We start from the raw sequence: 12,877 nt of genomic DNA on the forward strand, positions 1-12,877 counted from the left end.
ACGCACGGCGTCTTTGCGCCGGCCATCGCGAAACGTGTTTTTCGATCTATCCGTTTGGTCGCGTCCTGTTCTTTCTCGACTCTTAAAGTGGTGTTTCGTTTCGTCTACATACACCAACTTTGTCGCATTCAATCTATCTGTCTCCTTCTTCTTTTTCTGGCAAGCGTTATTATTGTAATCGTATTAGATGAGAATACGTACGCAACTATTGCAAACAGTATCAAAACGGTGCGAAGGTACAACTTAAAAAATGTACTAATAGGAACAATATTTGCAGGTAATTAGTAAACATTTTAAAACCTACAATTGCTGACTGTTTTCGTGGACATGTGAGAAAGTACGTGTATATACTGCTCTCTGGTGTTGGCCACGAAAAGTACGAATGAAATTTTGGGATAGTGTGCCCATGATAACGTCACGATCCTATCGTGAACGATCAATTCTATACAGCAGGTCACGGCAAGAAGTGATAAAGAGGGAATGAAGCAGAACAATTGTCATTGCGATGCATATTAACAATATGAGCGGACTATAGAGGAATATAGGAGAGATAATGGTGGAAATAGCGAAATACGTACAACTGTTAAAATTGTTCAGTTCGTTAACGACGGATCATTTATAAATTACAAAACTCATTTCGAGTACACGAAATTGAAGCGTGCCTTATTACATAGTAATACTTGTACTTGTTTAACTTTGAATCGCTTAACGTTAACGAATTTTTCGTTAGGAAATCGTTTTGCCCTTCAGAGGCAGCGATTCTTCGACATCGAGGACGTTTTCGTCGTTTTCTTTATTCCGTGCATCCGCCACGACGGGATTGTTCCATTTCTGCAGCTCACCAGTGCCGAAGATCGCGAAGGTCAGAGCGCCGGTACAGTAGGTCGCTGCCAAGATCCAAAAGATGATGGTCCATTGCGCGTACGTTTGATTCTTATACGTTATCGAGCCGACCATGTGGCTGCTCAGAAATCCGCCCAACGAACTGAGAGTGTTCGCCAAGCCGAAAATCGTTCCGGAGAAGTTTGGCGCGATGTCCAAACCGTTCCCTAGATAACCGGCCGTGACAGCGCCGTTGATGGTCAACGCGATTGTGAAAATCGCCACTGAGGCGACACGATCGCATCCCTGATACGCCAGCGCGATCATCAACAGGCCTGGACTCATCACAGCTGTAAAAGCACCGATGGAAACATCAGCGATAGAATTGTCGAATCCATACACAACGTACGTTATTTGTTTACTCACCAAATGTAGTAAATATCTTCCGAATAGCAGTCACCGACAGCATCTTCTTCTTCAGCAAATGATCAGCCAGTGAAGCCGTCGCTACAGCGAAAATGTATTTACCCAGGTACGGTAGCGAGGAAAGCATTCCATTCTACGCAAGAGGATGGTGGATGTGATAAGAACCCGAGTGATTCAAAAGAGAAACGTCGACGTCCAGATGACAGGACCTTACCTGTTTAATGTTAAAGTCCAGAATGTACTTCATGTAAGTCGGTAATTGGTTGACAACGGTGAAATACCCGAACACGCTGCATCCGTGCGTGACTACAATGGCCCAGACTGGAGCTGACCGGAAGATGGATTTCCATGGAACGGGTAGACCCTGGAAACGCGAGTCCACACGGACCGATTGTAAATGACTTTTGATCGCGGTCGAGTTTATCGTCCGTTTTTTTTATTTACCTTAGTCACGGTGCTCGAACCGATCGCATCCTCGATGTAACGACGCTCCTCGTCGGAGATTCTCGGATGTTCGGCGGGAGAATCGAATATCAGGAGGAACCAGGACACGCTCCATAGAAGCCCGATCGCGCCGGTTACATAGAAAACCGATTCCCATCCCAGGGAAGCGATCAGAAATCCACAGATCGGCATAGTTACCGCCGCTCCGAGCGACGAGGCTGAAACGAATCGGATGGATTATAATCTAGTTTTCTTTTAGAAGCCTTCTGCGACAAATACCATACCCATCATGTTGGAGACAAACTTGCTGCGTTCCGTCGGTGGGATCCATCGGGCTGTCATCGGTTGTATGGCAGGCCAAGTAGCGCCCTGCGTTACAGAAACGATGTCAACGAGGGAAATGGAAAATTGTTGTGGAAACCAACAAAAAATACGAATACGTACCAACATAAATCCAAGGACTGTTCGTAAAGCAGCAACCGCGACATAGCCGTAAGTCGTTGCTAATGGGGTCAGCAGCGTTATAGCGCTGGAGACCAGCATACTATACCCAAACACTCTTTTGGCGCCTATAGTCTCCGCGAGTCTTCCGCCCGGTAGCTCTGTACAGATGTAACCCCAGAAGAAGCTTCCCAAGACAATATTAACATCGTATTCGTTCCACGGGTATCGCGTCTGTTTCGTTTCTTCCTATAGGTCGAAAACAAACCCCTTACTCTCTATCTCTTTTCTTTTGTTTTAGACTGAGAATATCGGTAAACGACACATACTGAACGGAGAAAAATAGCTTACAGGTTTTTTCTCTGCATCCATGGATGGAGAGGAGGAACGGTGGCTTGTGCGGTTCGATGAATTCACCGGGATCGGAACCGTTGCCGTCTCCCCTATCGTCGTGTGCTTCAGCGAACCGGGGCCAATCACGGTTCCCCGGTGGACGCCGCATGCACCGGAGGACGAGTAGTTGAATCCATTTTGATGAGACGGGTCGTTATCGGGCACGACCATCGACACGATCGCTATCGTTAGATTCACGCGTAACATGTAATTGAACATGAAACCCAAGATCACCATGATGTTCAGCACCTGTCTGCACGTCAGCCGATCTGAAATGGACATGTAACATTGGAGTATAACGAGCAACGAGGACATTTCACGGTTCGTCGAGTCCTGTTGCGATTCTACTGTCGCGTGCGCGAACGATGAGCAAATTTTTACGTAAGTTTCCGTCCATCTCGTTCATTCTCGTCGTCCACCCGTTGAGATCTGTCCGAGGCACAACCACTTTCTCTCGTGAAAACGTATTTGTTCGGTTATCAGAGAATTGTTGAACAGCCGGCCCTCGTGGTACTCTGGTCGCTTTCTAGGACTCTGGCCCTCTTTAGGACTCTTGAACTTCTATTGGTCAAACAAACAAATTCGAGGATAGTCTCGATCCACGCGTCACTTCCCAGAACCATGGATCGCGCGAGCACACGCGTGTTCTATTCGATGATACTCGACCGATTTCGATGTACACATGTACTTGGAGCAGTGTTTCCCAACCTTTTCCGGGTCATGCCCCACCTCAACGACTCAAAGATCCCGATGCCCCCCTAACATAAATAGGTAAACCAAGGTCTGAAAGAGTTTAACATTAATAGCTGCTGCAAAGAAAAAAAGCACACAGGTAAAACTGTTGCCGATTAGGTGACAAATGTCAATAGTTTGCCAATTGCCCGTGAAACTATTCAAATTGCCCCTCAGAGTGATGTCCATCGTCGAAAGAAAAATTAGAGGGTAAGTGCGTGTTCCCATCGTTGATTCTTCACGCGTGGGTACCCTCGATCGCGAGACCGCGTTTATAGATCAATTCGTGCAACGATCGTTTCAACGAATTGACAAATCAGAGGGTCGCCCGTGACCTCGATGCAACGGACTCGTCCCTCGAGATCCAACGAGCGACGAATCTCCACGGGGAGTGGGGTGCTCGCGTTTGTATTTTACGAGCAGGGAATTCACGGCGTCGATCTCGAGAATTTGATGGTCTTTTTAATTGAAAAATTCCCCCTATACGCGAAATTGGATAAATTGGAAAAACGAGATGCTTCTCTCCACCGCGACAAGACACGAAACGGATACGCAAGAGATCTTCGACACGCGACGAAACTTCGTCACCGCGACCTTCACCCAGAACTTCAGCGTGACCATTTCCGGGCCGCTATTAATACGCGTCGGCGAGGACGTTTCTCGTTAGATCGGGCCGCGGCGTGGACTATGAAACTCTCGTGTAGACCGATAATCCGCACTTTTAATAACTCCTTGCCCCCTGAATGCTAACGTCATTAAGCCCCAGACGGTGATTAAAGGTCGACGCTAACGACAAAAACGAATTTCAGGCTAGTCACGGTCAGTGGAGATCAGAGAACGTGTACCGAGTAACAAATCGAAGGATCTCTTACCTAGTGGATTTCGGTTGGAAGCCATTCTGGGATACCGGCAAAATCGTAAGAAGAGATGGTCCTGATATCCTCTGCAACCGTGCGCTGGAACCTGTACGTACAATTACTCCTCCGTCAGGATTCGAAAAAGTCGAAAAATCCAATGAACCAGGACAGAAAAGCTTTCGTACGTTTTCGAAAGTAGCTCAGAGATCGCGCGCGCGCCGAGACGAGAGGAGATAAGCCTCGTCGCGCCGCGCCACCTCGACGTGTCGTTTCTTCCGCGTGCAGATCGCGAAGATCGGCTGGCGTATGTTTGTGTGTTGTTCGTTTGCAGCGAGATCGTTGCCAAAATTGTATTATCTTTACTAACTAAATCGTTCCACGCGCTCGGAATATATGTATATATCGGTTGCGACGACGTTGGCAGCAGCTGCCGGTCGAACTGTGCGCAGACCGGACACTGGCAGCGACAGCGGCTTGTTGCCAGATTACGACAGCTCTCGGATGATCACGCACAGAGGAGCTCTATTCTGTTCACACGCCTGTTTGCCTCTTCGCGGTACATTCCTACTACCGTTGTTATAGACACTTCTGTGTAATGGTCTTCTTCAACGATCAGCAGACCCCCTCTGCACAGTCGCGATGTGTCGTCACCGTTGTTACACGAAACACACGATGTGTTATATGTATGTATAACCGTGAACGTCACTAGAGACACAACCACCGAATGGTTAGGTGTTCCTCCTCGGTACGCTTTCCGTCTGCAACGAAAACTCTTCGACGTGCACGCACGTATATACGGGACGAACGACCGCTTCGAGCCGCGTGACTTGCTCCCTCGGTTCTAGCCTGTCGTCTCTCTCTCGTTGCCAATTCGACGATCGCAAGGGAAGCCAGTCGCGTCGCCACGTTCACCTATTGTCCAACCCTCCGGAGTTTCGACCTGAAGCCGAAGAACCAACCAACGGAGGTGTCCCTACGGAACCGTTATTCCATTCACGAGCAAAGGGAAAGTACATATGTATTATATAATACACACGCCAGGATGGAAATACCTGGAAGACGACGCCAGTTGGCGCGTTTCTCGTGGAAAGCTCCACCGAGGATCGACCCCCTGGTATATGTATCGTGGGTTGGCAGGTCTTTGAAGCTTGTGAAAAAGTAGGGGGTTAGGTATGGCCTGGCGGGAAAAACCATTTCCCAATGACCGAACGTGGACGGTTCTTTGTCGAATCGTAGGATTGAAAGTTTTACTCGAGTATTATATGTACATGTCGCGTCGTATAGTTTCATATTTCTACGGTACAAAACGTCCGTGACGAGGGACACGCGACCGATGTACACTATCGGCCAAAAGTATCGGACCAGGGTTTATGATCGATGGAACGGTAACTTGTTATTCGTTTACGATGTAATAAAAGCTTACGGAATCGGTACAATCTACGATTCATTTCCAAACAGGTTTAGCACATTCACTTCTTAGCTACGGTACACCATAGTGGCTTTCCTCGATGTCATTTTTTGCAACTCATAGTGGTTCACTTATATATCATTATACAATTTATATATTTATTCATAATATATTATTTAAATTTTTTTAATGAAAAAGAAAATAAACCGAAATTAAATTTTTTGAGATACCGTTCCTCGTTTAGTCTAGCCGTAGCTAAGAGATTAATTATCAAACTTGGTCCCAGAACTTTCGGCCGTTAGTGTATTCGCGCGAAAACACAGATCGCGAAAATGAACGTGTATCGCTTTCGATGATCAGTCCAGGATGTTCAGTTTGCTGTTCGTTTTTCGGAGCTGTGCTCGCCACGGTATGATCTGTGCGTTGTCTTCTTCGTCCTCTGGATCATTCGCTTGGGCAACGCGATTCCCAGGGGGGCTTGTGGTTGCGTCGTTTTTCTTCTCCTCGGGTTCGGACGGTTCCTCCTGGCGATTTGTCGCGGACGGCGAGGCGTCCCGTTTCTGGGACATCGGCACCACGTCCACCTTTGCGGGCGGCAACGTTTGCGCGTGGTTCAGTCTGAAAGTAACGAAAATTAGTCTCGAGATCTCGTTAACCCTTTAACTCACATTGTTGCAAGCATCATTTTAAAAATATGTCGAATTCTGTTGTCGATTAATATGTAACTTTTGCAAAAAAAAGTCCTATTTTCTACAGCTCGATGAATGAGTAAACTGATGTTTTTTGAAATTCTGACATGTTGCGTTTTGTCATTACAGTCATAGATACCATTAGTTTTATAGTTTTGAAGTAACGATTTAGAGGTATGGGTGTTCAAGGGTATAAACGAACGTATTGCACGCACACCTTTTCTCCTCGTGATCCTTTTTGGCGAGGAGTTGCCTCTTCCACGCAGGAATCGCTTTCTGCCGTCTCTCCTCGTTCTCCCTGGCTATTTGCTCCTCCAGTTCCTTCTTCGCGCGTTCGGCCGCTTTCCGGGCGAGCATTTGACGCTTCCATATCGGTATCAGGTTCCCGGAACTGTCCTTCTCGGGAATCTTCTCGGGGCGAAAACACGGAGACTCAGGTGAAACAGCGTGACGAAAACAGCGGTAAAACCACCGTACGAGGACTATACCTCGTCGGTTCTGAACACGTAACAATGTGACAAAAAGGAAAAAGACATTCGAGTCTTACCTGATCTACGAAATTCGAAACGCTGAACGCCTTACTGATCTCCGACATGAGATTCTGCTCCTGCGTCTTCTCGACCTGGGCCATTTCAACCTTCATCTTCTTGATCCCCGGAATATCTTTAGTCTTTTTCAATTCCGCGATTAAATCCGTCTTTTGAACGAAGAACGGCTCTGAAACTGAACCCACAAAAATGGAAATAGTCACCTTAACATTATACCAAGAAAGAATTCATCGGTGGTTTAAAAATTGCCCCAATGCGCATCTCTTTTATCGCTTACCGTTAGTCATGGACACACTGCGTGGCGGTGGAGCGTTGAACGTTTTGGTAGCGTTCATTTTCGCCGTGGTTCTGCGTAGCTGTATGCTCGTCAGGTCTTGGATACTGATGGTCGCGAGTGGTTGCGAGTTTCTAGCGTTCGATTGATCGAGCTCGGTGGTCCCGTTACCGGTACCGGACCCGTTTCCGGTACCGGGCTCCTCGCCGTTTCGTCGCGATCGTTGCAGTGGCGACAGTGGCGGCGGTGGCGGTCCCGAAGTCGTCTCTTTATCCTTATCTCCGCCTCGATCGCCCTCTGCTACCGCCACTTCCTCCTCCGTTTGTTCCTCATCCGCCGTTGCGATCGTCTCCCGTCGATCCCCTCTGCTCTGTATATCCAAATTGTCCACCGACCTACGAAACGGGGTTGCACCTTTTTTTTTTAAACGTGGCCCGTTTGATTAATCGCGCGCACGAACGATTCCTAGAACGCGCGATATAATACACGGCCCACTTGACCGAGATTTCTCTCACAGACCTTGCCTTCGACAGACTACTGCTCTTCGATGTGGTTTTACAGATGCTCTTGAGATACTCGGACGGCTTCAGTAACGTGTTCGAGTCCGCGTTCGCGAACTGCGGCGGTATAAACGGCAGCACCATGTGCCTGTTCACCAGATGGGCCGTTTGGATCGCCTTAATTTCCTCGGTGTCCGCCGTTGGACTGGCAGACCCGGCCACTTCCGGCTGTTGATGCTCGCCGCAGGATACGTCGGACTTGTTGGTCGCTGTTCCGAAACAGAAGCAAACGGATGGTGGTGGGCGGGTGAAGAGGGGGGGGGGGTTTAAGAGGAGGAATCGTTGTCGGGGCAAGTGAAATCTAGGTAAGTGTATTATATGCCCGATGAGCGCCATGGTCTAGTAAGCTGTGTGTGCCCGTCTTCGCGATCCGCCAACGACGCGGCGATGGTTTAATTGCAACGGATTGGTCGTCGGCGCAACGCCATCTGGCGTTACGATTGTATATATATGGAGCCGTTGGATGGAAAAAAAGTCAATTTCCAACACTAGACCGACCAAACCCGTAAAACTGACGGATTTAAAAATTTATACTTTACAACTACTGAATTATACATTTTATCTTATACCATATTCTGTTATATTGTAGTATACAGGGTGAACCACGAATCGTGATCAGTTGAGATTACTTTGTTATTAGAGAGCTTTAACGTGATTATAGGACAGTTTTTGTCAACTCTTTTTTTTTTCTCATGATTTTTTCAAAGTCACCTTCAATTCGGTAAGTATTATAACATAACATGTGTTACTTTTCTTTTTTTTAATTGAATGTTTGAAAGAAAATTGAAGGGGACCTTGAAAAATTATGAGAAAAAAAGAGTTGACAAAAATTTCGCACTCGTCGCCTCACCTAAAGTGGCAATCGGCCCGTTTTCGATCTTTCCATCCCTGTTCGCCTCGTCGTCCTTTTTCCCGTCGCGCGTAGTTGCGTCCGTTGTCTGCTTCGAGTTCACCACGAGCACAACCACGTCCTCCCTGTCCGGTGGCGGTGGCGGCGGTGGTGGCGGGGGCGGTTTCGCGAAACTGCCAAAGAACCGCAACCGGGGAAGAAGAAGAAAGTACCGTAAGCTCGATTTTTCCTAATATCCGTACGCGGCGGTCCGTTACGAACGAAGGTATACAGGGTGTCTCGTTCAAGTCTCATCCCAAATATATTTTTAATTGTGAAAATACAAAAAAATGTAAAAGTTTTCTAAAATATTTCTTGCGTTCTCACAACTAAAAAAGATATTTCAAGGGGGGGGGGTCATACTTAAATGAGACACCCTGTATATATATATGAGGGAGGACCGTGTGCAGCGAGCCATCGAACACTCGACCGACTACGACGACTTGTACGTAAGCTCAGATCGGTCCAGTTTATCGCGTTCTTACCGGTTTTTCCGCTCGACGTGAAAACGATCTGAACGCGAAAAATCTCAAGCGCTTGTCGAGAGGAACATGCGTTGGTACACAAGTAACGACTCGTCTCGTGAAGAAACCGGATGGGATATAAATTGGATCGTCGCACGATCGATCGACGTGTATTTTGATTATACACGGGGCCGTATTTAACGAATTTTTCGTCGTGGTCGGTTATCACTCGTTCCACTTACCTAGCTCCGGTGCCAGCCGGTTTAACTTCCTTTTCGCTTTCTACTTGCGAGCCGGTGCAGTCTTTTTTCTCTGGAAATAGATATCGCCCGGTGTTGCCTTTCGTCAACGTTTCTATACGTTTATCGCGGACCCCGTACGAACGGAAATTTACGTACCGTGCGACGATTCGGTGCCGATCTTCGCCGTCTTGCCGATTCGTTCGTTGCTGCTGTGCCGCGAGAGCGACGGTGTCGAAGCGCTGGACGAGAAGCAAGGCACCTCGTTGCTGCTGAGGTTCGACGACTCGCTCGCGCTGCTCGATCGACTGAATCTTCGATCGGTCTTACGGGAACGACTGAAAATCCCCATTATACTCGAGATTCTCGTGTCTCTCGAACGGAATAACATCACCTGACAAACACCTTTTACCTTGCCTCGACGTTGTAATTCCCGTTTGTAAGTATCGGAACACTTATCGAATAGGTATACGATAAATGTTGCAATTGAATCTTTTAGGGTGGTTGTATAGTTGCGTCACGTAGCGTATTAATCAGTCTTGTGACTGTTTTGCTAGTTCTACTGTCGAAGCTCGATCGACGACGCGGCGAGAGGCAAGTGTTTACGGTTTTTGTTTTAGTATGTACCTGCCATCGGATGGGTTGTCGGACAATCGTTTTTGAACGGTCGTGCCACCGGGTTCCGGTTCCTGTCGCGGGCAGATCTGCTCGTACGCGTGTTCCGTCTGCTCGCGAACGGTTTGTTCGGGCTTGGCCGCGTAACAGTTCCCGCTGGACGGTCGCTCGGTAACACCGTTGTTGACGTGCACGTCCACTTTCACTGGAACCGATCGGTAAACCGACTGACACCGTCTCTCGAATATTCTCGTTGTACCGATGGATTCGGATCGATGGAATAGGGTAGGAAGACAGTTACGAATCTTCAGGTGAACAAATGTGTTCTCCAATCACAATGTTTTCCATCAACAATGTGTTCTTTATCTCGAGTACAGCTAGTTCAAACGGTTACGATTTTTCGAACTATTAAGATTTTTTGTGGCACAGGACTATCAAACGAAAAGCGTGGGAGGGGTGTAAAATACATAAATCTTCCAAAATTGACAATCCTCAATAAAATTAAATAACATTTAATCATAACGATCGTTTACAACGAACAATGCTATGTTATACTCTAACAATTTTAATCAGATTTGTTTCTACAAAATTTCATTCAATTACATCTTGCCATAAACGGAAAGCTTAGATCGGGCTTCCCTGAAAATTGATTCCCGTGCCTATAGCCCCTCCCTTAATCCGTCGTTGATCGACGCCAAATAATCCATATCGATACAATTCAAACGTTATCGCCATCGACTAGTATAAACGCTGCTTTATTACCGAATCGGTCGAAAATCCGTATTCTCCAAACCGCCTGCATTAATCCATATTTTGTAATCGGTTTCCTACCGATTCGTTCGCGTTGTATATAGAAAACCAGCGCGCTCGAAAGAGAGAGAGAGAGATCGTAGAAATGCAAAGTATGCGGGACGCGCTACTTACCGGTCAAAGTTTCCTCTTTCCTCTCCAGGTGCCGATGCTTGTTCTCCGTGTCGGTGAACAGCCGTGTGATTCTGGTGTAGACGAGATCGTGGGGACTGTGAAGATAGAAGGACTCTGCACCGGTAGCTGTGGTGTCCTTTTGTTTCGCGGCTGGCTCGCCGATGTACGCGCTCATAGGATTTATGTAGATACCGTCCCGTGGCCTGGACCCAGGAGGGTGCAGGAAGAACGGCTCTTGGAACATGCCGCAGCCTCGTAACGAACACTGTGAAAAAAAGAACGGAACCGAGTCGCCCGTCGACGACCATTATCGCTTGGGCAGCTCGCGAACGGGCTCTTTGGCCGTCTACTGCCGCTGTTTTCGCATACCTCTCGCACGCTTTTCCAATCGATCGTGCCTCGAATAGAAGAATACGATTTTCGAGCGATCGATCGAATTTAAAAGTACGGGATAATTATGAAGGATCTTCTCTTCTATCGGAGGAAGTGCTCGAGAGATGGGACCTATCATAATATAGTGGGGCATGCTACAACGAACGGTTTTTAGTGTGTATCGAAACTTGTCGAAGTATAAGATTATTTGGCTGGTAAATCGGGGAGGTCCTTGGAGCGATTCCCGATCACCGAAATTATGTTTTTTTATTACTTTGCTAACGCGAGTTCGATAACTTTGTCTTGTATTCATAGTGTATCTTGAAGGTTCATAGTTTCAATTGATTGTATTTATAACGTTAAATGTTATAACGAACGAGGTTTTACGAACCAATTATGTAGTTCGTTGTAGCGCATGCCTCATTGTACTCTGTGTATTTGTTATTACTAGCCTTGTCGATGGAATTCGTGGTGCAACTGCAGGTGGTGGCGTCGCTCATGTTCTCCGAATAGTCCGAACCAGAACGATCCCTGGCCATTCTGACGATGACATTGCTACGACACGGTTCGCTCGTCACCTACGGGGAACATGTCGTGGTGTGTCGTGTTCAGTCTTCCTTAAATTCCCTTGCTCTAACTTTATCGTGTCTCGTTTACAGGAACGGTATTTCGAACTTTGAAATTTCGACGGAATATCGAGGGAGAGTATAGAGCGTGTGGATTCTCCTCCGTGGGTTGCTGTGGTCACTTTCTACCCGGAACAAGGAAACAATCAACACGACCACATCGTCGAGGATCAACGCGTCCCGATCGAAGGATCCATGCAAACTTAACGAAAACTATCGCGAACGATCGGCAATATCTGGACGTGCCGTGGTAAAATAATTTCACGTTGGAAAAAATTTACAAGAATAATCATTGGACTGACCCGTTCATCGATCAGGACGCAAAACGATTCCTTTTTTCGGATCAGAGGCACGAAACCTCGATGTTCTTTTCCCCACATTGGTGGAACGCGCTCGTTGCACGGCGTTGGCGCACGAATACCGATCTGCTGGCCGAACAAACGGGTGAAGGACGATGAATATTTCCGTAACGGACTCCGGCAGGAAAAACGAACGGGGCGCCGTTTCAACCACGCGGTTTCCGCGTTTATTCCCGCGTCAAAGACACCGTGGAGAACCGATCGAAGAAAACGAACCGATCGATGTTTCGAGAATGGTTTCATGGATTCGATCCATATGGTGAAGTCCTAAGGACGTAGCCAGCCTCGTGCCTCCGAGCCGTGATATCGAGCGGCTTCTCACGACTCATAACGCGATCGAGTGGAATTGGAACGGAAAACGTTCCGTCGAACTCTCTGGTTCCGAGTGGAACGATTACCAAACGAGGGGAATGTATCTAATCATTCGTTGTGTGTGTTCACCGGTTGTTCCGAATAATCGTTAGGCCTTTCACCGAAATCACCGAGATGAACATGCGCTGTCGAACGATTTAGGGCCGTTTAGACGAATTGTCTTACGTCGACGATCGCGTGTGCACATACAATCACTCACAAGTTTGTTTATAAAAGGCTTTCACTTCTATTTGACCAAATTATTTACCAAAATGCGAATATTATTTCAATATTCAGAATAATTCATCGCAAAGGATATGATAAAAGTAATGATAAGGAGAATGTATAAACAGAAATTGCATACAAGTTTTGACACCTAATTGTTAGTTCAGAAGTCTGTGAACGAATGTGTGAGTCACTGTATATTGATGTGCACAGAAAAGT

The 12,877-nt window shown here is 47.1% G+C and overlaps 2 protein-coding genes across 3 annotated transcripts; both read right to left on the reverse strand.

The window, feature by feature from the left end:
- Positions 1 to 596: 596 nt before the first annotated feature.
- Positions 597 to 4,632, reverse strand: LOC107189605 (putative inorganic phosphate cotransporter). Of its 2 annotated transcripts, XM_015578170.1 has the most exons (9): positions 4,301 to 4,632; positions 4,131 to 4,221; positions 2,485 to 2,795; positions 2,137 to 2,382; positions 1,977 to 2,061; positions 1,693 to 1,910; positions 1,463 to 1,612; positions 1,249 to 1,381; positions 597 to 1,172 (listed from the first exon to the last, which is right to left on the reverse strand). In XM_015578170.1, exons 2-9 carry the CDS (start codon positions 4,153 to 4,155, stop codon positions 727 to 729), a joined length of 1,614 nt encoding a protein of 537 aa, XP_015433656.1. In that variant the 5' UTR covers positions 4,156 to 4,221; positions 4,301 to 4,632; the 3' UTR covers positions 597 to 726. The 2 variants fall into 2 exon arrangements, with proteins under 2 accessions (XP_015433656.1, XP_015433654.1); XM_015578168.1 differs by having other exon boundaries at positions 4,131 to 4,632.
- Positions 4,633 to 5,879: 1,247 nt separating this feature from the next.
- On the reverse strand, positions 5,880 to 11,648 carry LOC107189624 (espin). Its single transcript, XM_015578191.1, has 11 exons — positions 11,550 to 11,648; positions 10,726 to 10,990; positions 9,814 to 10,006; positions 9,346 to 9,524; positions 9,190 to 9,259; positions 8,445 to 8,617; positions 7,554 to 7,803; positions 7,038 to 7,429; positions 6,760 to 6,935; positions 6,430 to 6,620; positions 5,880 to 6,141 (listed from the first exon to the last, which is right to left on the reverse strand). The coding sequence occupies exons 1-11, from the start codon at positions 11,634 to 11,636 to the stop codon at positions 5,880 to 5,882; spliced, it is 2,238 nt and encodes a 745-aa protein (XP_015433677.1). The 5' UTR covers positions 11,637 to 11,648.
- Positions 11,649 to 12,877: the final 1,229 nt, after the last annotated feature.

This window comes from Dufourea novaeangliae, unplaced genomic scaffold (genome assembly GCF_001272555.1).
Source record: "Dufourea novaeangliae isolate 0120121106 unplaced genomic scaffold, ASM127255v1 scaffold165, whole genome shotgun sequence".
Lineage (NCBI taxonomy): Eukaryota > Metazoa > Arthropoda > Insecta > Hymenoptera > Halictidae > Dufourea > Dufourea novaeangliae.

Bases quoted from the DNA above. Each gene is read 5' to 3' on its own strand.
- LOC107189605 (XM_015578170.1), bottom strand. From the start codon at position 4,155: ATGGCTTCCAACCGAAATCCACTAG. The intron at 1,911-1,976 runs GTATGGTATTTG...GATTCGTTTCAG, and splicing joins GTTTGTCTCCAACATGATGG to CCTCGTCGCTCGGAGCGGCG. The intron at 1,613-1,692 runs GTAAATAAAAAA...TCGCGTTTCCAG, and splicing joins GTTCGAGCACCGTGACTAAG to GGTCTACCCGTTCCATGGAA.
- LOC107189624 (XM_015578191.1), bottom strand. From the start codon at position 11,636: ATGGCCAGGGATCGTTCTGGTTCGGACTATTCGGAGAACATGAGCGAC. The intron at 9,260-9,345 runs GTACGTAAATTT...ATCTATTTCCAG, and splicing joins CGGCACCGAATCGTCGCACG to AGAAAAAAGACTGCACCGGC. The intron at 7,804-8,444 runs GTGAGGCGACGA...GTTTCGGAACAG, and splicing joins CGGGCCGATTGCCACTTTAG to CGACCAACAAGTCCGACGTA.